Consider the following 23,435-nt stretch of genomic DNA (forward strand, 5'->3'; position numbering starts at 1 on the left):
GATCTCTTAGTTCCCGTCAAGCCATTGGCATTGACGGCAATAACCAAATGTACCACTCCCGCAGGTTTTCTACACACGTTTTGCACACAATATGGAGTGTGATATTCTTGTCCTGATTACCTAACTTCACGTAAAAATATGCCAAGTACAGGCTTTTTATAAATGGCGTAATATTTCGCTTCTGGCCTGTAATTGTATACTGGCCACATATACAGGGTGAACAAAAAATGCCGCACGAGGAAGTCTGCATGCGGTTCCTCGTCGAAATTCACTACGAAAGTTTATCTTGCAAAACTTAGTCCCACCAATAGGTTTAATAGAAATGCGAGTTAAGGAACGAGGCTCTGGCAACGCTGTAACGGCGCGTTTCGTGGCCAAGCACAGGTCGCATGAACTCGGCGTTATGCCGGAGCTGTCTCGTTAGCTCAGAGAGGAGGTAATACCATAAATGCCGGTTGTGCGGACGCGCCGATGTTTGAGTCGCCTTCGCGCCAATTGTTTTTCAGTTAATGTATCAAATTGTATCCAATGTACACTTCCACTATGCAATACACTATGTTCTGTCTTATCGTTACAGTTACCTTTACTTAAACATTCAAACATAACTTGAATTTCTTACAGACGTAAACGACCACCTTGTTTCTTCCATGGCACAAATAAAGCCGATACGTAGGACATAATATTGGACACAGTAACACCGTCTCTATCCAATGCGGTACAAGGAAACACAATACAGAACAGTAGGTAGGCTACGCCTTGGGAGGTCAACTGAGTAGAGGTGGGTTCCATTCCCACCTCAGCCATCCTGGAAGTGGTTTTCCGTGGTTTCCCACTTCTCCTCCAGGCAAATGCCGGGATGGTACCTAACTTAAGGCCACGGCTGCTTCCTTCTCTCTTCCTTGTCTATCCCTTCTAGTCTTCCCATCCCCACGCAAGGCCCCTGTTCAGCATAGCAGGTGAGGCTGCCTGGGCGAGGCACTGGTCATCCTGCCCAGCTGTATCCCCGACCCGGAGTCTGAAGCTCCAGGACACTGCCCTTGATGCGGTAGAGGTGGGATCCTTCGCTGAGTCCGAGGGAAAAGCCAACACTGGAGGGTAAACAGATTAAGAAGGAAAGAAGAAAAGGTAGGCGACACTGGATTGCCCATTATGTTACGCACAATAATTCCATAGTGTACGTTTGACATCCAGTCTTATCTTCACAGAGCCAGTACGTACACTTACGAGCAACGTTCACTTCACAGCAGATGTTCAAAGCGACCACCTTGCATTTGCAAACACTTCGTCACTCGCTGGAGCGTACTTTGCCGGACCATACGCAACACACCTGCATCCACCATTGCCGATGCAGCATGCACGGGAGCTATTAGGTCTTGTACATCTATGGGTGGAGTACTATAAACATGTTCCTTTAATGTTACCCACAAATAAAAATCTAGTGGATTAAGGTCCGGGGAACCTGAAGGCCAGAACATTGGACCTGCACGACCAATCTATTTCCCTAGAAACGCTTCATTTAATCAGTTAGGCACGGTCATTCCAAAGTTTGGCGGTGCACCATCATGCTGAAACCACAGCTGTCGCCGAACACCAAGTGGAACGTTTTCTAAATCGTCAGGCTAAGTAATGCGTAGAAGTGTACGACGGTGGGGAGCATTCAACTTGTCCGGCAATCGGTAAGGGCCTAAAGGCACTCCTCCCACGATTCCAGCCCACAGGTTTATGCCAAAGCGTGCCTGAAAGCCACGTTCATCGGTGACACGTGGGTTGTGGTCGGACCAATAATGGCTGTTGTAATGGTTGAAAATACCTTCCCGAGTGAAGCTACATTCGTCACTCCATATCACATGCTTTATAAAATGTTTGTTATCTTCAACTTGTTGCAAAAGCTATTCAGAGTACTGTACTCGTTAAATGTGGTCTTCTGGCCGTTGGTGTTGAGTTAACGTGTAATGATATGGATGCACGTTTTCGTCGTGCAACACATCAACAACCAGTGTTTGAGATACCTGGAACTGCCTTGCAATATCATGGGTACTTCGCCGAGGTGATTGGTGAACGGTTTCAAGAATGTCATCCTCTGTTTGTGGAGTACGTCGAGTCCATGGACGACCTCTGTCCACTACTTGTGGACGAAGATTACCGGTTTACCGCAGGCGTTGCTCAAGGCGACGAAAAACATTCTTATCGGGATGGTGCCTTTGAGGGTACCGTGCTGCATACTCACGAGCAGCAGCAGAAGCTTGGTTATCGGATGTACCCAACACTAAAAGCATATCGTTGTATTCGCCGTTTGTGTGCTCCATCAGGAAGCCGCCCTACAGGCACTTGACAGGACCAGGTATGGTTGAGCACTGAGTGGTTAGTCGACTCATGCATTCAGTTGAACTGATCACATTCTCATGGGTTCCACTATTGCCATGTGACAACAGGATGTCATACTCACAAACGCAGTTACACGACGGGAACTAGGGACCTGAGGTCACACACACAAAATAAAAAAATAACAACCTGACGTGGATTCGAGCCGTACCTCCACGGTGCATGTGGGTTTCATAACCCAACCGTCTACTCTGCAAGTTGCGACGGCGGGTACGGTAGAGCGGGATGATGCACGTTTCTCTATGACATTCCGATGCGCCGCAGGATGTGACAGTGTTGCCAGCTTCTCGTTTTCAACTTGTTTTCCAACAGCACCAGATCCGATCTGGCTATAGAAACTTTTGTCTTGCAATGGGATGAGGAATCGCATGCCGACCTCCAATTGCGGCATTTTTTGTTCACCCTGTATAACAGAAAGAGTTGGGATTGTTCAAACATTTTCGCCACCGCCATTTTAACACGAACGAACTCACTCATTCACTCAATCGACTCCAAGTGCACGTTGTAACTTGTATAAAAGGGCGTGACACATGTTCTCAGACTACGGAGAAACGCGATCATGACATTTTGACCTTGTCTGACATTGCGCATGCGCGAACTGCAACTGTTCTAATTGTTCTTCCGGTGTTCCTGTATGATTACCTACTCCCCTCTAAAACAGAGCACATACAATATTTTCTCTCGGACATGTCCACACCTGCATTCCATACAACCAATCCAAACCTCATTTACAACAACGAAGCTCCAAAAGCATAAACATGAGACGGTCTTGTGACAAATCTGTACGCGATACGAAACAACTGGTATTATTTTTTACATTAGGACACTAAATGTAACGTATATCACATGCAATTGATTTTCCCGGAAAATCTTCGCAGGCCGCGGGAGGTTCCCATACGTTGTTTACAATGTAAAGTGCGAGTTGCGGAGTTGTGATAATAACGGCAGGCTCACTTGCCTACTGCCATTCACAATCGAGTAGAAAAGTATTCATTATAATGGGAGTCCGCAATACCTACTGCGTGGTTACGATCGATTTTGGGAGTTTTAAAATGGCAGGCGTCCTTTCCTACTTCCAGACAGATTACAGTTGAAGAGTCAACAATCGGATTGTGCTATAAGACGCCATATTTAGCGGTCTAAATGGCTGGTCTTACGACATTTTCTCCTGTCTCATCTATTTATGGATGGAATTGAGTTAGAAACGTTGAATGGGGTAAAATTTGGGTAAGGTTTTCTCACAGTGTATTACTTTTGGGTACTAATATGAACACCTACAAACATAGAATTTGGTATGAGTGATTCGAATTCGAATTACGAATTATACGCGTGCACAGAGCAAAATGTAGATATACTCGAGAAATAGAAACAAACTAACATATAAAGAATAGAGATACGACGAAACATTATAGGACCAAAGTTGTAGATCACTCTAAATTGAATTCACATTGTGCCATCCGTTTTGTGATACGACTTACCGTTTAGCCTCGAAATACCTCGAAACGAAGGTCTGCATCGACATTAAAATTGCCTCAATATTCTGATATTCTCCGGGGGTAAAAATGAAGACTTTCATGAAACTAAAGTTAATAAATACGCAGATGGTTATTATTACACTTCAAACGGATAACTGTAGGAAAATTACCCAAAAAAGTCAATGTGCAGATACACGGTCCTTACGAATTTATTTATAAAGACACGGAATCTTCTCTACGTACAACCCCTTATGGACTATGTCAGCTGGACTTACCCTAAAAACAGATCGTTTATTTATCTCCCTTTTTGATTCTATCGAAAAAATGCACATGAGAAAAAGATTTTAGAAATACATTTCCATCAGGTTTGGTCGATTTTCAGTCAGGTTGGTCTTTCATATATTGTGGGAGAGTAAAATCACTGTTTCGGTTTCCTATAAAGCCACAGTCCGTTCCGGGAATTTGACATGGTATGGAACTAGAAACTTACCTTTGGACAGGTGGATGCTAAATATGAAGTTTGGTTGAAATATCTCCCGTAGTTTTCAACTTATAAGAGGTACGCTTTACACGCACAAGCTCTTGAGTTAAGTCCGATGGGACTTGAATCGAAAACTGGTCCGTTAATGATGCACATGAGGAAAAAGGTTTAGTAATTGATTTTAAGGCAGGTGGATGTCAATTAAGTTTGGTGGTGTATATTTTGTGGGAGTGCAAAATCACGGTTTCGTTTTCTTATAAACCCCCAGTCATTTCAGGTATTTAGAAACAATATTGGCCCTAAAACCTACCCAAGGACAGGTGGATTCTTAATGTGAAGTTTGGTAGAAATATATCCAGTAGTTTTCAAGTTACAAACAAACAGATAAACAAACAAACAAACAAACAAACAAACAAACAAACAGACACCAAAGCTAAAATATACGCAGATGGTCATTATTACACCTGAAATGGATGACTGTACGGAAATTTCGCCAAAACAATCAATGTCGTTACGACTTTATTTTTAAGACAGATTGGCTAGCGCACGTTTGAAAGTGCAGACCTTCATTTAGAGATTTACTGCTCCTAAACGGTACATCACGTCAACAAAAAGTTTGCACCATCAGACGCCCCTTTTAGAGCTCTATATGTTTGGCCTTAAAACAAGTTCTCATATCTCCATATTACGGGTTCGATTGAGTTACGGTGTTTGAATGGGGTGACATTTGGGTACATCTTTAACAATTTTACATTATTTTTCACATACTTATGTGGAAGCTAGAATCATGAAATTTGGTTTGCATATAGCCATTGGTCGTGTCAATCTGCGTGCCAAATTCGATGACTATATCTTTCCCATAAGTGTGTCAAACTGTTTAATATTCGTGTAAAAAGCATAAAATTTACAAACAATCGAGATATACAGCCAAATCTAAGGTATAATAGAGAGAGAGACGACAAAATCATAGGACAAAAGTTGTAGATCTTTCGAAATTGAACTGAGATTGGGCCATCCGTTGTGTGGTACGACTAACCGGTTAGCCGCAAAATTCCTCGAAACGAAGCTCTGCAGCGACATTAAAATTGCCTCCATATTTCGATATTCTTCGGGGTTAAAAAGTGAAAAATTTAAGGATCTTGGAAATTTTCCGTCGGTTACAGGATAAAACGTATAATTTTGGCTAATTTCAATTTTCTAGCTTGTCTGGCATATTGTGCCTCAATCTCGATTTTGGGCGAGGCAGGTAAAATTTAAGACTTTCAGGAAACTATAGCTAAAAGATATGCAGATGGCCATTATTACCGGGAAGTGTTACAAGCAGAGAGATGCGAATCTTGATATTTCATCCATCAGACGCCTCTTTTATCGCTCTACATGTTTGGTCTTAAAACATTTTCTCATATCTCCCATATTTATGAGTTACGATGTTTGAATGGGGTGACATTTGGGTACAAATTTAACATTTTACATTATTTTACACATACTCATCTGGAAGCTAGAAGTTCACAATTTTTAAGTATTTCCTCCAGCCAGTTAAATACAGTTGGACCCACAATTACAACTAAATTCATCCAAGTTTGAAGCTATGTACATTATAAACATAGATTCCCATTGCATTTGTTGATTATATTTTATCTCAAGTTTTTATGAATCACTGTTTTTTATATATGTCAATCTTCTTTATGTTATTTTAGCTGATGCTGGCCTCTAGGCTAGGTCAAAACATGACCTATGTAGCTTTGTAGACAGACCATTTATCAAATGGCAAACGTGTATTGAACAGGTGGACTTTATTTAATTAAATTCTTATAGATTTTATCTCAGACAATATTGAGAGAATGTGAATTTCTTCCAATACGATTCAAAGAATTTTAGAATAACACCACGGGACCTTATTACCTATTTTGTTATAAAAAAGTAAACTCGTGTCCTCATCCCGAGGTAAGGAAGCTCTTTTCAGGCACACCCCCCAAACGCAAGGGAGCTGCATGAACCATTTCAACCATATACCAGCCCTCCTGCCATTCTTAAATTTCTGGCAGTACCAGAACACGGGCCCTCGAGGACGGCAGCTGATAACAATAAACGTAATACCAATATAAATGGTCCGTTGTTGAACATTATAAACCTTCCAGCCGGCTCATTCCTGGTTGCCAGCGTTTCGTTACTTCACCAGGGCGCGCTCAAAGACAGACCCTCTAGACACGCCCGGTAACGTAAGTTCTGAACCACTATCTATCATTAATGTAAGTGCTATGTACCTGTATGTGTATTTTATTCAGCGTTCAGTCGAATTGAAATGGCTGATGTTTCGGTGAAACAAAAAAGACACAGACGCTGATTCAGAATTATTTCAGAAGATAATCAACTATGTGGGAAACGATAAGGAAAGGAACGTGATTTTAGAGGGTGATCTCAATTTACCAATCAAATCAATCAATCAATACTGGTCTGCATTTAGGGCAGGCGGCCAGGTGGCGGAATCCCTATCTGTTGTATTCCAAGACTTGCCTTAAATGATTTCAAAGAAATTGGAAATTCATTGAACATCTCCCTTGGTAAGTTCTTCCAATCACTAACTCTCCTTCCTATAAATTAATATTTTCCACAATTTGTCCTCTTGAATTCCAACTGTATCTTCATATTGTGATCTTTCCTACTTCTAAAGACACCACTCAAACTTATTCGTCTAATAATGTCATTCCACGAGATCTCTCCGCTGACAGCTCGGAACATACCACTTAGTCGAGCAGCTCGTCTTCAATCTCCGAATTCTTCCCAGCCCAAACTGTGCAACATTTTTGTAACGCTACTCTTTGTTGGGAATCACTCGAAACAAATCGAGCTGCTTTTCTTTGGATTTTTTCCAGTTCTTGAATCAGGCGATCCTGGAGAGGGTCCCATACACTGGAACCATACTCTAGTTGAGGTCTTACCAGAGACTTACATGCCCTCTCCTTTACATCCTTACTATAACCGCTAAACACCCTCATAACCATGTGCAGAGATCTGTATCCTTTATTTACAATCATATTTATGTGATTCTTTGGGAGTGGCGACCCCATCGCACTAATAGCCTATATCTGCTTCATTCATTTAATCCCTGACCCGGTCAATGACTGGAAAACAGGTTGTAGGTTTTCATTTTCATTTTCATTTATGTGATTACCCCAATGGATATCTTTCCTTATATTAACACCTAGCTACTTAAAATGATCCTCAAAATTAACTTTCACCCCATTAACGCAGTAATTAAAACTGAGAAAATTTTCTTATTTGTGAAACTCGCACCTGACTTTTAACCCCGTTTATCAACATGCCATTGCCTACTGTCCATCTCACAGCATTTTTGAGGTCACGTTGCAGTTGCTCACAATCTTGTAACTTATTTATTACTCTATACAGAATAACATCATATGCAAAAAGCCTTACCTCTCGTTCCACTCGTTTACACATTATTTATATATAAGAAAACATAAAGATCCAATAATACTGCTTTGAGGAATTCCCCTCTTAATTATGACAGTGTCAGATAAAGCTTCGCCTACTCTAATTCTCTGAGATCCATTTTCTAGAAATATAGTAACCCATTCAGTCACTCTTTGCCTAATCCAATTGCACTCATATTTGCCAGTAGTATTCCTTGATCTACCCTATCAAATGCCTTAGACAGGTCAATCGCGATACAGTACATTTGACCTCCTGAATCCAAGATATCTGCTATATCTTGCTGTAATCCTACAAGTTGAGCTGCAGTGGAATAACTTTTCCTAAAACCGGACTATTAACCCAGTTATTAATTTCGCAAACATGTCTAATATAATCAGAAAGAATGCCTTCCGAAAGCTTACATGCAACGCATGTCAAACTTACTGGCCTGTAATTTTTAGCTTTATGTCTATCACCCTTTCCTTTATACCCAGGGGCTACTATAGCAACTCTCCATTCATTAGGCATAGCTCTTTCAACCAAACAATAATCAAATAAGTACTTCAGATATGGTACAATATCCCAACCCATTGTCTTTAGTATAACCCCGGAAATCTTATCAATTCCAGCCGCTTTTCTAATTTTTCAACTTTTGAATCTTATTGTCAATGTCATTGATATCATATGTAAATGTTAATACTTCTTTGGCATTAGTCTCCTCCTCTATCTCGACATTATCCTTGTAACCAACAATCTTTACATACTGCTGACTGAATATTTCTTCCCTTTGAAGACCCTCACATACACACTGCCTTTGTTCATTAATGATTCCTGGATTGTCTTTCTTGGAACCTGTTTCTGCCTTAAAATACCTATACATACCCTACCATTTTTCACTAAATTTTGTATGACTGCCAGTTATGCTTGCCGTCATGTTATCCTTAGCTGCCTTCTTTGCTAGATTCAATTTTCTAGTAAGTTCCTTCAATTTCTCCTTACTTCCACAGCCATTTCTAACTCTATTTCTTTCCAATCTGCACCTCCTTTTTAGTCTCTTTATTTCTCCATTATAATAAGGTTGGTCTTTAATATTCCTTGCCACCCTTAAGGGTACAACATTTTTCACATTCCTCAACAATTGCTTTAAACCCTTCCCAGAGTCTGTTTACATTTTTATTTACCGTTTTCCACCGATCATAGTTGCTTTTTAAAAACTGCCTCATGCCTGCTTTATCAGCCATATGGTACTGCTTAATAGTCCTACTTTTAAGATCGTCCATTCTATCACATTTATTTTTAACTACGACAAAAACAGCTTCATGATCACTAATACCATGTATTACTTCGGTTTCTCTATAGAGCTCACCTGGTTTTACCAGCACCACATCCAGGATATTTTTCCCTGTAGTTGGTTCCATCAACTTCTGAATCAGCTGTCCTTCCCATATTAACTTATTTGCCATTTGTTGGTCATGCTTCCTGTCGTTCGCATTTCCTTCCCAATTGACATCTGGTAAATTCAGATCTCCCGTTATACTCACAATCCTTTCCACGTCGTTTCCCACATAGCTGATTATCTTATCAAATAAATCTGAACCCGTGTCAGCGCTACTTTTTCCCGGTCTGTACACTCCAAGGATATCAAGTTGCCTATTACTTTAGAAATGAGTCTTACACCTTAACTTTCATGTTTGTAAACTTTTTCGTAGCTTACAAATTCCTCTTTCACCAGTATGTATACTCCCCCTCTCGCCATTCCTATCCTATCCCCACGATACACACTCCAGTTCCGTTAGAAAATGTTTGCATCCATTATATCATTTCTCAGCCATGATTTAACTCCTATTACAATATCTGTTAAGTATGTATCTATTAAATTACTTAATTATATTCCTTTCTTTACAATACTTCTACAGTCCAACACTAACATTTTTATGTCATCCCTACTTGATTTCCAGTTCCCTGTTCCCTCATCACCACTCGCTAGGCCACCCCGTTTCCCTGAACGTGCCTCCCTATTACCCTTGCAAACAAATTTCCTAACTTATACGTACCACTGCGGTTTAAGTGAAGGCCATATGAGCACAGATCCCTATCCCCTACCCACCCATTAGGATCTAGAAATTTCACTCCCAGTTTCCCACATTCCCGCTCCATAGTCTCATTTAAATCCCCAATCACCCTCCAGTCAGTATCTCTCACACACAGTATTCCTCTGGTAACAATCTCCGCTTCCTTAAACTTCACCCGTGCTGCATTTACCATATCCCACACATCTCCATCCATGTTGGTACTTATATCAGCTTGCCATACGTTGTTGGTACCAACGTGAAACACTACCACCTTCTCCTTCCCCTCCTCCCTTCTAATTTCCTCAACATCTGCCTCAACCTAATTCCTGGATAACACTCTACCCTGGTTCCCTTTCCTCCACACACTTTCCCCGGATGTCTAACGATGGAATCCCCCATGACCAGAGCCTCAACCCTACCCACCTCATTTGATCCCCTCCCTTCCTGGCCAGCCCTATCTTTCCTGATAGCTGCAGAAGCTAATTCCTCTACCCTTTTCTCCTTCCGATGACCCTGTTCCACCTGTCTTTTCCTATCCTCTACATTTCTCTTTCCTACCTTTTCCGTTCCTCCTACTTCCACACCTCTCAGCAACAGTTCCCTGCTCCTCATGTTCCCGCTGTTGTTCTACCTGGAATAACTCGTGCCGATTGCGCACAGCCACCTATCCTGAATTCTGATCCTGAATAGAGCCCTTAACCTGCAATCTCCTTCACCTTAGAACATTAGACCACCTGTCTTCTACAACTCCCTCCTTTCCTTCCCCTCCCTCTTGTACAACTACTGTAACCTGTACATTGTTTGTGGGAGGGCTATCTACCTTCCTGACTTCTGTGAGAATCCTAATTATCTCCCTCAAACTTTCCAACTCTCCAACTCCTCCCTCATATCCCTCAATGCCTCGCCACACCCACAGTGTTCCTACGCTGGCACTCCTTAGCCATTCTTTACCAAATGTCAATTGGGACGGTAATGCGAACGACAGGAAGCATGACCAACAAATGGCAAATAAGTTAATATGGGAAGTGCATCTGATTCAGAAAGTGATGGAACCAATTAGAGGGAAGAATATTCTGGATGTGGTGCTGGAAAAACCAGATGATTTCAATAGAGAAACCGAAGTAATAAATGTTATTAGTGATCACGAAGCTGTTTTTGTGGTTGTTTATAATAAATGTGAAAGAAAGGAAGATATTAATATTATAACTTTTAGGCAGTACCATATGGCTCATGAAACGGGCATGAGGGAGTTTTTAAAAGGTAAGTAGGATCGATGGAAAACGGCAAATAAAAATGTAAACCGACTCTGGGATGGTTTTAATGCAATTGTTGAGGAATGTGAAAATATGTGTGTACCTTTAAAGGTGGCAAGGGATGGTAAAGATCCACTATATTATAACAGAGAAGTAAAGATACTATGAAGGAGGTGCAGGTTGGAATGAAATATATTTAGAAATGGCTGTGGAAGTAAGGAGAAATTGAAGGAACTTACTAGGAAATTGAACCTGCAAAGAAGTCAGCTAAGGATAACATGATGGTAAGCATAACTGGCGGTCATACAAATTTTAGTGAAAAATGGAAGAGTATGTATAAGCACTTTAAGGCAGAAACAGGTTCCGAGAAGGATATTCCAGGAAACATTAATGGACAAGGGGAGTGTGTATGGGATGATCTTCAAAGAGCAGAAGTATTCAGTCAGCAGTATGTAAAGATTGTTGGTTACAAGTATAATGCCCAGATAGAGGGGGTGACTGACACTAAAGAAGTATTAAAATTTACCTATGACAACAATGACATTGACAGTAAGATACAAAATTTGGAACCTAGAAAAGCAGTTGGAATTGATAAGATTTTTTTTTGCTATGGCCGTGGCCTCAATTAAGGTACAGCCCCAGCATTTGCCTGGTGTGAAAGTGGGAAAACACGGAAAACCATCTTCAGGGCTGCCGACAGTGGGGCTCGAACCCACTGTCTCCCGAATGCGAGCTCACAGCTGCGCGCTCCTAACCGCACGGCCAAATCGCTCGGTTGATAAGGTTTCGGGGGATATACTAAAGACAATGTGTTGGGATATAGTACCATATCTGACGTACTTATTTGATTATTGCTTGCATGAAGGAGCTATAACAAATGAATGGAGAGTTGCTATAGTAGCCCCTGTGTATAAAGGAAAGGGTTATAGACATTAACATGAACATTACAGGCCAGTCAGTTTGACATGCATTGCATGAAAGCTTTGGGATAGCATTCGTTCTGATTATATTGGAGATGTTTGCGAAATTAATAACCGTGTTAAGAGAAGGCAGTTTGGGTTTAGAAAATGTTATTAAACAGAAGCTCAACGTATAGGATTCCAGCAAGATATTGCACTCGCCCCGTACCCTATGGGTTCCGGCGATAAGTCTACAGGGTCGTTAACGGGTTATAATCAATTGGGCGTAAGACGTAAAACGACTTAGCGGCATACAGGTTCACGAAAAGACGGGCGGCATAACTAAACTAGATTGACAACATATTCTTATTAAATTTAAATTAAATCGATTGAGTTTTTTAGATCCTGATGATTATGGTGAGTGAAAGAAATATACGCAAATGATATACATGGATTGGCTCTATATTGTTGTGGATTGTTATGATAATTTGGTATTGCGGAATAAGCCCGAGTACTAACCCATCACGATGCAATATGTCATGACTTAACGTGTACGGAAACATTTAACATAAATCACTCAAGCTATTCCGCTATTACTGGGCCAATAAATTTTACACTCGATGTGAACAAGTCTGAGTGACACCTACTCTACTACAAATTTGTTTCCCAATGGAATAACTGAGCCTAATATAATACAATTTGTACAAGGATCAAACATCATGGGTTCGAATCGAACCTTCCCTTAAACACAAGATTTCGCCGCACCAATGGGTCAGAACCATTGTCGACGCTAATCACAAATACAATGTCCGACTCGTTGGCTGAATGGTCAGCGTAGTGGCCTTCGGTTCAGAGGGTCCGGGGTTCGATTCCCGGCCGGGTCGAGGATTTTAACCTTCACTGGTTGATTCCAGTGGCCCGGGGGCTGGGTGTTTGTGCTGTTAACATCCCTGCAACTCACACACCACACAAAACACTATCTTCCACCACAAGAACACGCAGTTAAGTACACATGACAGATGCCGCCCACCCTCATCGGAGGGTCTGCCTCACAAGGGCTGCACTCGGATAGAAATAGCCGCACGAAATTATTATACAAATACAATCAATACATAGTACACAAATCATATGAGATACACATAATTTATCCCACCACTGTGGAATAGGTGTACACACGCCCAGGACTGATCTAGTGACCACAATGTTGCCGGGGAATCTGAAAAGCCTACTTTCATTTAAGTGCAAGAAACAATAATATAATAAATATTAAGTATAGATTACCGTGTCGCTTATTACCGAAATAAACCTAAATCAGCTGTACCAATAAATATCAACGTGCTTCGCACGAACAAAATTTCGATCAGGCAAAAGACTCTGCTTGGGTCGAAGTCCTCACAAACAAAAGGAATACACCACGCAAGGCTTTCACAAGAAATATGGTTCTATGCCAGCCTCCCCTCGCAGCGGGCGTGTCTTCAAATCTCGACTACTCATTAACGGAAGACTAAATCGTCCCTTTAAAATATACATCTCATTACTGCAGCACAGCGCTATAATCATGATGTAGATTCCTCATTCATAAATCTCTACATGTGCAATTACAATATCTCACATCTTGAATCCTGACTTCGAATCATCCTGTCTTCGTAAACCTCATCTCCGCACATAATTTAATATACAGCTGAACCGTTGGTAATTAATGTTACGCGTTTTTCTGAACATCAAGACCCCGGCTTCTAATATTAATATTCTTCTTCTCCTTCTTCTTATTACTATGATCATTATTTTTATTAATATGATCGTTATTATTATCATCATTAATGATCATTATTGTCATTATTATTATTATTATTATTATTATTATTATTATTATTATTATTATTATTATTATTATTAATGATCCTTTGAAATGGGTCTACACCCCCTCTGACCTACCTAAGCGATTCATCTGTCACACACTCATTAATCAAGCAACACACACGGTAATTAAATGAACACACGCGTTAATAAAGCAACACGTGCACGGATTAAAGCGACAGAAATAAAATGAAACAGTCCCTAGCTAAGTATATCATTGGAGGGCTTGGGTTCAGTCCTTTGGGCGACTCTTGTAGTTCAATCTCTTCTCACATAACTTATCCTACCATCATATCACTACGAATGAATAACTAACTAAGCTGGTTCTATTATCAAACCTTGAATCTATTAATCTTCTGATATTATAAAACAACAATGAATAGTAAGCTCCACAAATTATATGGAAAAAAAATCCTTTTCCCATAAATAAATTTTCCCATATTTACAAATAAAGCCACTCAGACTTGCTACAAAAGAAAACTCCGTGCTCGGCTTCGGCATATTTACGTTTAAATAAAATTGAATCTCTAACATTAATAGCTACAGTTTTACGTAAAATAATTCACATATCCAAAGCCATGCAAAGAAAGATGGGGTACTCAGACTAAAATTCCTCGAGACACCTCTATAAGCTTAGGTGGTCCATGTTGAGGCTTAGTACCGCTCCATCAGCACTGAGACGGTCGCTGATTGCACATGTTGACTGCTGGGTTGAATCTACATAGTCCTTGGCTGGTGACGACTCTCCACTTTCCTAGGCACAGAATATACACAAGTTTATTCCAAGTTACGCACGTCAGCTTCCCCGCGCACGACCCGACGCGTTAACAAGCCACGAATCAAAGAATAGTGATATAAGGTATTGCGATACGGCCCGCACAAGATAATCCACGACTCAACACTGTGTTACACTGTACCTTTACTGGAACAGTTCATTTACTACCGCGCGTTCCCGCAGTTACCTCGGGTAAGCTTCGAACAGGATTAATAATAATAATAATAATAATAATAATAATAATAATAATAATAATAATAATAATAATAATAATAATTTTACGAGTTACGTGAAGAGTTCTAAAACACGACACAGTTTTATCACTCCTTTATTAAAGTCGAGAACATTAATACGGCGCACAATTCACTTGAATTAATCACTTTCTTTGCGATTTACAAACAACAGTTCACTGAACAAAAGGACACTGGGAGCTCGCCCGGCACACGTCCGCCTCTCGTGAAAAGAAAGATTAAGATACGAGACTCTGGGCTGACGCTCCTGCAGTCCTTTAACAACTAAGAGGCTACCCCCTCTCAAAACTCGCATATGACCCGTTCACGGCCTAACAGAGGTAAACTAGTGCAATAATGAGTTGACCAGTATTCACCTGATGTAAATGAGACACTTCCGTGCGAAATCCAATCGTGGGATCCTTCGTAATTAATAAATGTCTCTCCTCGATTTCTCCCCTCCTTGGGTAAGGCCCCGTGTCAACGAGGTGTGAAGATATAAGCCAGATGGCTGCCAATATTTTTCCATGGTTATATAACCAAGCATTCTTTCTCTATCAGTAAGTTATTAACAGAAAAGTCACCACGTACTCTAAAGAAATGCTCCACTTATAACATGCCCTTCTGGATCAAAAAGCAATGCTGGAATATGAATTTTATTAATTCTCTCGGCGTAGATAATCAAGTTGGCCATGCTGCTTTAAAGATGGCTCCCATATTCCGATTCGAAAAAGTTTACTCCTCCCAATCGGTTACAGTATGAGTTGGGGGTAACTTCTCCTACATATCATTCTGGTGGTTTACCGACTCGGCCCCATCCGTAATACTACAAGCTTCAATCTCCCGGGAACTTCCTGCTAAACAATAAAAGGTTGCGCAACAGACTGTAACTACCGAAAGATTTTATAATCAAATTTAAATGGTTGTTTTATCTCTTGCCATGATGTTGATAATTATCGATTTAAAAATTTCTCTTCTGAAAATAGCGTTACGTCTGCAAATTAGATGACCAGTCTTGACCAAAGGTCTTTGGATCTTGCCTCTGTCGGGTGCAATATAGCAGGCATCCTGGATTCAGATGGCCAATTGGACAGTATCGCGATTGATATATCTAAGGCATTTGATAGGGTAGACCATGGGAGACTACTGGCAAAAATGAGTGCAATTGGACTTGACAAAAGAGTGACTAAATGGGTGGCTATGTTTCTACAAAATAGAACTCAGAGAATTAGAGTAGACGAAGCTTTACCTGTCCCTGTAATAATAAAGGGGGGAATTCCTCAAGGCAGTATTATTGGACCTTTATGTGTTCTTATATACTATATTCTATATCAATGATATGTGTAAAGAAGTGAAATCAGAGATAAGGCTTTTGCAGATGATGTTATTCTGTACAGAGTAATAAATTAGTTACAAGATTGTGAGAAACTGAAAAATGACCTAGATAATATTGTGAGATGGACAGTAGGTACAGGTATGATGATAAACGGGGTTAAAAGTGAGGTTGTGAGTTTCACAACTAGGAAAAGTCCTCTCAGTTTTAATTAGTGCGTTAATGGGGTGAAAGTTCATTTTGGGGATCATTGTAAGTACCTAGGTCTTAATATATGAAAAGATCTTCATTGGGGTAATCACACAAGTATGATTGAAAATAAAGGGTACAAATCTCTGCACATGGTTATGAGGGTATTTATGGATTTTAGTAAGGATGTAAAGGGGAGGACATATAAATCTTTGGTAAGATCCCAACTAGACAATGGTTCCAGTGTATGGGACCCTCACCAGGATTACTTGATTCAAAAACTGAAAAAAAAAACCAAAGAAAAGGAGCTCGATTTGTTCCGGGTGATTCCCGACAAATGAGTAGCATTACAAAAATGTTGCAAAGTTTGGGCTGGGAAGATGTGGGAGAAAGGAGACGAGCTGCTCGACTAATTGGTATGTTCCGAGCTGTCAGTGGAGAGATGGCGTGGAACGAATATGTAGATGAATATATCTGACTGGTGTGTTTGAAAGTAGGGAAAGGTCCCAATATGAAGGTAAAGTTGGAATTAAAGACGACAAATTGGGGCAAATATTCGTTTATAGGAGGGGGAGTTAGGGATTGGAATAACTTACCAAGGGAGATGTTTAATATTTTCCAATTTCTTTGCAATCATTTAAGTAAAGGCTAGGGAAACAACCGATAGGGAATCTGCCATCTGGGCGTCTGACCTAAATGCAGATGAGTAGTGATTGAAAGAGGTTGAGAAGCTAATAAGTCAATGTAGGGCTACAGTTGTAAACGTTTCCAGTTATTTAATGAGTAGAAATTCATCAAAAGTGTGATTTGGGTCTCTGAAGGAAGTGCTGCAGCTATAGGTGCATTCAGATCATTAGAGTTCAATTGTCGTATTGAATCGATTCGTGGTCCCACGGCGACACCTAATAAAAAACTAGGATATAACAGACATTGAAGTAGCGAGAATGACCGTTGGTACAAACAGGTGGGAACAATGGCAGGAGGGACTTGGAATGAGGAGATAAGTGCTAAGGTAGAATAGAACTCGTTTGATGAGGCTGTACGCATAAACCGGCTTCGATGGTGATGCTATGTGAGTCGAATAGTGAAGGATATGGTACGTAGGACAGTAATAGAATCGGTCATGGAGAATGTGGAGGCTTACAGACTGAACGCTGAAAGGCATAATAGTCTATAATATAAATGTATGTAGGTTACGTTAAATTGGAAAATAGCAACTTACGTGAAGAAATGTGTTTAATTTCCGTGTCACAAAAATTACAACGTATGAATGACTACTTTTCTTCTTCTTTCTTTTCCTGCCGCTTTTCCCACACCTGTGAGGTCGCGGGTGCGAACTGCGTCGCACATGTGGATTTGGCCCTGTTTTACGGCCGGATGCCCTTCCTGACGCCAACCCTCTATGGAGGGGTGTAAGCACTATTGCGTGTTTCTGTGGTGGTTGGTAGTGTAGTATGTTGTCTGAATATGATGAGGAGAGTGTTGGGTCGGACATATACACCCAGTCCCCGGGCCAGAAGAATTAATCAGAAGCGATTAAAATCCCCGACCCGGCCGGGAATCGAACCCGCGACCCTCTGAACCGAAGGCCAGTACGCTGACCATTCAGCCAACGAGTCGGACGTATGAATGACTACTGTTACATGATATTCTTGCTCTGTTAATTGAGAAGTCTTTATGGATTTCAGATTTAGCCTCTGAAATAAAGAATACACCAGTCCCTCATTGTTGTTTCAGATTCTCAGTAATGTCCTTCGTGGGCGTGGTACTGCTCATTTCACTGGGCTGTGGCCATGCTGCTCGAATACTTGGTATATTTCCATCTCCAATGATCAGCCACCAGTTGCCCTTCCAGGTTATTATGAAGGCTTTGGCAGCCAGAGGTCATCAGGTCACGGTCATCAGTCCTCATCCACAAAAGGTAGGAACATCTTATTTATTTTTACATGATCAGATACAGGGATATGATCATTCTACACGCAACAAGAATTCGGTACAAAATGTCATACACTGAAAAATATTTAACTTCAGAACTTCTATATTTAGCGACAGGTAAGTTACATCTTACATGGTTTCAGTTCCATAAATAACAGAATTTCGTCATTGCACCGTCCGGCTCCATGGCTAAATGGTTAGCGTGCTAGCCTTTGGTCACAGGGGTCCCGGGTTCGATTCCCGGCAGGGTCGGAAATTTTAACCATCATTGGTTAACTTCGCTGGCACGGGGGCTAGGTGTATGTGTCGTCTTCATCATCACTTCATCTTCATCACGACATGCAGGTTGCCTACGGGAGTCAAATCAAAAGACATGCACTTGGCGAGCCGAACATGACCTCGGACACTCCCGGCACTAATAGCCATACGCCATTTCATTTTTTGTCGTTGCGCCTAGAAAAATCACTGTCATTTATACCCGTAATATTAAAAGAAGCGTTTTGACAGATAGAGCTGGAGGGAGGCGCATTGCACGGTGCTGACACATTCCTGCATTCTTTTCTCCCTCCCTTCACTTGCGCATCACTTGTCCGTTGGTTCAGACCGCTGTGTTCTGTTTTACGTGACTCAGAAGTGAGAGGTTTGGCAACTCCAAGCAGCATGAGCCGGCCAGCAGGCTTATCTCCATGGCAACCGCAGTGGGTCCGCCCACATTTCCATGGCAACAATACCCCGTACTCCCTTCTCCCCGCCCAGGCAGGCAGTAAACGGACCTCCCTCTATGAACTGTCAGAGCGCATCTTTCAATATTACCCCAGTATGGTTCAGTATTGCATGAACTATATCAACGAATTTTCGTTCCGAGTGATACATGTGCTGCGGGTCAGTATTTCTCCTCCCAACATTGTCACATAACGATATTTCGAGGCGCAACGATGATTTGTTGATTTCGAGTACGTGGCGTCTAGTCATGAAACACAACAAAGTAACGAGCGGTTGATTTCTGACGAACGTGGCTGTGCCAGCCAGTGGCCTCGTGTTGGAATATCCTATGTGTTGCCTGTTCGAAACTGGTATAGGCTATTGGAAACAGGAAACCACGAAAAACCATCTTTAAATCTGCCGACAGTGGGATTCAAACCCACCATCCTACGAATGCAAGCTCACAACTGTGCGAGGTTAACCGCACCGCAGTCTTTCTCCGTCTCTACTTTCCGTAAATCCTTACGTATGCTCTTCTTTTGTTCATTAATGTTTCCTGGAATGTCTTTTCTGCAACCTGCTTCTGCCTTAAATTACCATTAAATGCCTTTACGTTTTCACTATAATTCATATGACCGCCAATAACGCTAATACCATCATACTGTTATCCTTAGATGTCTTCTTCGCTACATTTAATTTCCTAGTAAATTCCTTAAATTCCTCCTTACTGTCACAACTATATGCAAATCTATTTCTTTTCAACCTGCACCTCCTTCTAATCTCCTTGTACTGTATCTCTGTTATTATACAGTAGGGTTTTACCATTTCTTACAACGTTGTAAGGTACATACTTGTTTTTACACTCCTCATCAATTACATTAAACCCATTCAATAGGCTGCTTACATTTTCCTTTACTATTTTCCAGTGGTCATAACTAGTACTTCTCTTAGCAAGCATATGGTACATAGTTCTGCTATAACCAAACGCTAAGGCACAACAACCCCCAAGGCCATAGCCTGCGCGAATGAATGCAGGGTATAAAGTGTCGTGTGGTCAGCACGACGAATCTTTCGACCATTATTCTTGGCTTCCTAGACTGGCGACCGGGGCCGCTATCTCACTGTAGCCCGCGTGAACCTCAAGTCAGTCCTCAGATCCAGTAAAAATCCCTGACCCGGTCAGGGATCGAACGCAGGGCATCCAGGTAAGTGGCAGGCACACTGCCCCTACACCGCGGGGCTGGCTACACGGTACTGCCTGACAGCCTTTCATTCTATGACATTTAACTATGGTAAAGAGAGGACCGTGATGTTTCATACCATCTATCACTTCAGTTTCTTCATAGAGTTCATATGGTCTTTTCAGCACCCCGTCTAAAATATTTTTCCCTTTAGCTGGTTTCAACACTTCCTGTTTCAGCTAGCCATCCCAGTTGAACTTATGCACTATTTTTGGGCTTGCTTTCAGTCATTCGCATTACCTTCCCAGTTAACATTATTGCATTGGTAAATTGCGATCACCTACTATAATCCACATTCTTTTCTGTGTAGTTTCCCACATAACTGATCTTCTTTTCAAACAGTTATGTGTCAGCATCAGCCCTTCTTAGTCCGTACTCACCAGAAACACCAAGTTGCTTATGATCTTAGCTTTACACCTTCATTTTGTCTTACTTACAATTTATTTTTTTCACCATTATGAATTCTCCGCCCTCCTATCGAATCTCTCCTCTCTCTACGCCACTTAATTATATTCCCTTTCTTACAATATTTCTTGCTAGGCTGAGTGGTTCAGACTGTTGAGGCGCTGGCCTTCTGACCCCAATATGTCAGGTTCGATCTTCGTTCAGTCCGGTGGTATTTGAAGGTGCTCACTCTCATATCCGTAAATTTACTGACACATACAAGAACTCCTGCAGGACTAAATTCCGCCACATCGGCGTCTCCGCAAACCATAAAAGTAGTTAGTGGGATGTACAGCCAATAACATTATTACAATATTTCTCCAGTTTAACAGTAACATCCTTTCTTGACTTCCTGTTCCCTATCCTCACATGACCGCTCCCTAGTCCAGCCCGTTTCACTGAACAGTCCTCTCTATAACTCTTCTAAATAAACCTTCTAACTATTTTCAGACTGATGCTTTCACGGCTCGTAATTGTAGACTTAATAATAAGCTTTTGGGCTCTCGCCGTGTTAGAAAATAAGATCAGATTCTTTACGTTTCGCAGAGAACATTGGTCCGCGTCTTTAGAAGAAACTCTTGTCTGTTCATGAGTAAAACCTCCCGCGCACTAGGCGACCAAGACAGCGGTCAGAGTCCCCGCGGTTAGGAAACTGTTAATGCGTATACGAACATCCACGCACTGGACGACAGTTTCCCGCGGCGTTGGTCGCTGACATCAGCGGCACACACAAGCGACCGTTGGCTGCGGCGACCGGCTGTTTGTGTTGTAACTTGTGGACAGCCGCACACTCAAACGACCAGCAGTACGACTCTTTGGACAGAAGCAGAGTCCGACTTGTCAGTTCAGTAAGTGACGAGTACATATGACCATGGATATCGACAGTGAACAGTTTATAGTATAAACTGAAAACTACCTGCAATTCGGAATATTTCCTCGGAAGCATATAGTGAAAGAAATGTAAAGAGAAATCGTTCAACTGTTTTCAAGCTACAACATTGCAGATAATAGGGAAAGAAATATGTTTTAATGATCTAGAGCTTAAGAGCGGATGCACCCAGTAACTTTTCTTGTGTTTGTATCATCTTCGGTAAGGATAAGAGTATGCTAAAGCAGCGATCTCTTCAACCTCCATTTCAAGAGTCAAGATTGTGGATGACATCAGTCGTTCTACTGGTCACTGTGTTGGACGTTCAATCAGCGACCAAAGCCGCGGCTTTGGCTGCTGTTGTGGTCGCCTAGCGCGCGGGAAGCGTAAGACGTCTCTAATAACGAAGGTTTGAATTTCTTCTTTCTTTTTTCTTAATCTGCTTACGCTCCCGGGTTGGTTTTCTTTCGGACTCAGCGAGGGATCCCACCTCTACCGCCTCAAGGGCAGTGTCCTGGAGCGTGAGACATTAGGTTGGGGATACAACTGGGGAGGATAACCAGTACCTCGCCCAGGCGGCCTCACCTGTTATGCTGAACAGCGACCTTGGTGGGCAATGGAAAGATTGGAAGGGATATAGAAGGAAAAGGGAAGGAAGTGAGCGTGGCCTTAAGTTAAGTACCATCTCGGCATTTGCCTGTAGGAGAAGTGGGAAACCACGGAAAACCTCTTCCAGGATGGCTGAAGTGGGAATCGAACCCACCTCTACTCAGTTGACCTCCCGAGGCTGAGTGGACCCCATTCCAGCCCTCGTGCCACTTTTCAAATTTCGTGGCAGAGCCGGGAATCGAACCCGGGACTCCAGGGGTGGCTGCTAATCACACTAACCTCTACACCACAGAGGAGGACAGGTTTGAATTTATGAATGCTTTATGTTGGATCTATACAGGGGGAGAGCAGCGAGAGATGCAGTCGGCCGTGGTCTATAGTATGTGGTTCTTTCCTTTGTCACCAGTTGGCTCACTGTGCGCTAGTCTTCTGAGAGGAAGGTGACGACACCATCTTAGCTCCAATTAACATGTTTCTTGTTCCATCGCACGTGCGTGTGAAGAAAACAGCAAGGTCATCAGATGAATCAGGGACGTATGCGGTAGAAATAAATAAAATACACAAGTACCACGGAAGACTGACGGGATAGAAGAAAAGAATAAAGCTGAAGATGGAGAGAAAAATGTGTAGCAGGAAAACGGCTTTGAGTCAGGTAGAGGTGGGGTGGCGGGGTGCAGGGGTAGCGTGGCTGCCCTTTACCCGCAAGTCCTGGGTTCGATTCTCGGCCAGGTCAGATACTTTTATCTGGATCTGAGGGCTGGTTCGAGGTCCACTCAGCCTACACGATAATAAGTGAGGAGCTGTCTGACGGTGAGATGTCGGACCCGGTCAGGAAAGCCAACAATAACGACCGAGAGGAATCGTCGTGCTGACCACAGGTCACCTCATAATCTGCAGGCCTCCTGACTGAGCAGCTTGGTAGGCCAAGGCCCTTCTGGGCTGTTGCGCCAAGGGGTTAGGTTTTTGGTTTTGGGTGTGAGGTGGGGGAGAACGTCGTAGGTGGAGGGGGCTGGCAGGACGTACTACAGCGAGATTGAAGACATGAGAGTGAATATCAGCAGGAATAATACAATAACAGGTGTATACAGGTTATGAAAGTATGACCCATAGCACATAGCACCATCTGGTGATGAGGAGAGTACGAATTCGGAAAACACCGAAACGAAATAACGATAGTGAAAGGATAGTGAAAGGACGTGAATCCTTAAGGGCTGGCAACCACGTATTAGTTACATTGTTGAAATTCTTAGGTTTTTAG

General features: G+C 41.9%; 1 protein-coding gene across 1 annotated transcript in view; it reads left to right on the top strand.

Moving 5' to 3' along the window:
- Positions 1-1,957: 1,957 nt before the first annotated feature.
- LOC136866667 (UDP-glucosyltransferase 2-like) overlaps positions 1,958-23,435 on the top strand; it is a 90,808-nt gene continuing 69,330 nt past the window's right edge. Inside the window, exons 1-2 of the mRNA XM_068226802.1 lie at positions 1,958-2,145; positions 18,116-18,299. Of these exons, the coding sequence (XP_068082903.1) occupies positions 1,958-2,145; positions 18,116-18,299 (372 nt within the window). The remainder of the gene's footprint in view (positions 2,146-18,115; positions 18,300-23,435) is intronic.

The sequence above is a fragment of the Anabrus simplex genome, chromosome 3, assembly GCF_040414725.1.
Source record: "Anabrus simplex isolate iqAnaSimp1 chromosome 3, ASM4041472v1, whole genome shotgun sequence".
Lineage (NCBI taxonomy): Eukaryota > Metazoa > Arthropoda > Insecta > Orthoptera > Tettigoniidae > Anabrus > Anabrus simplex.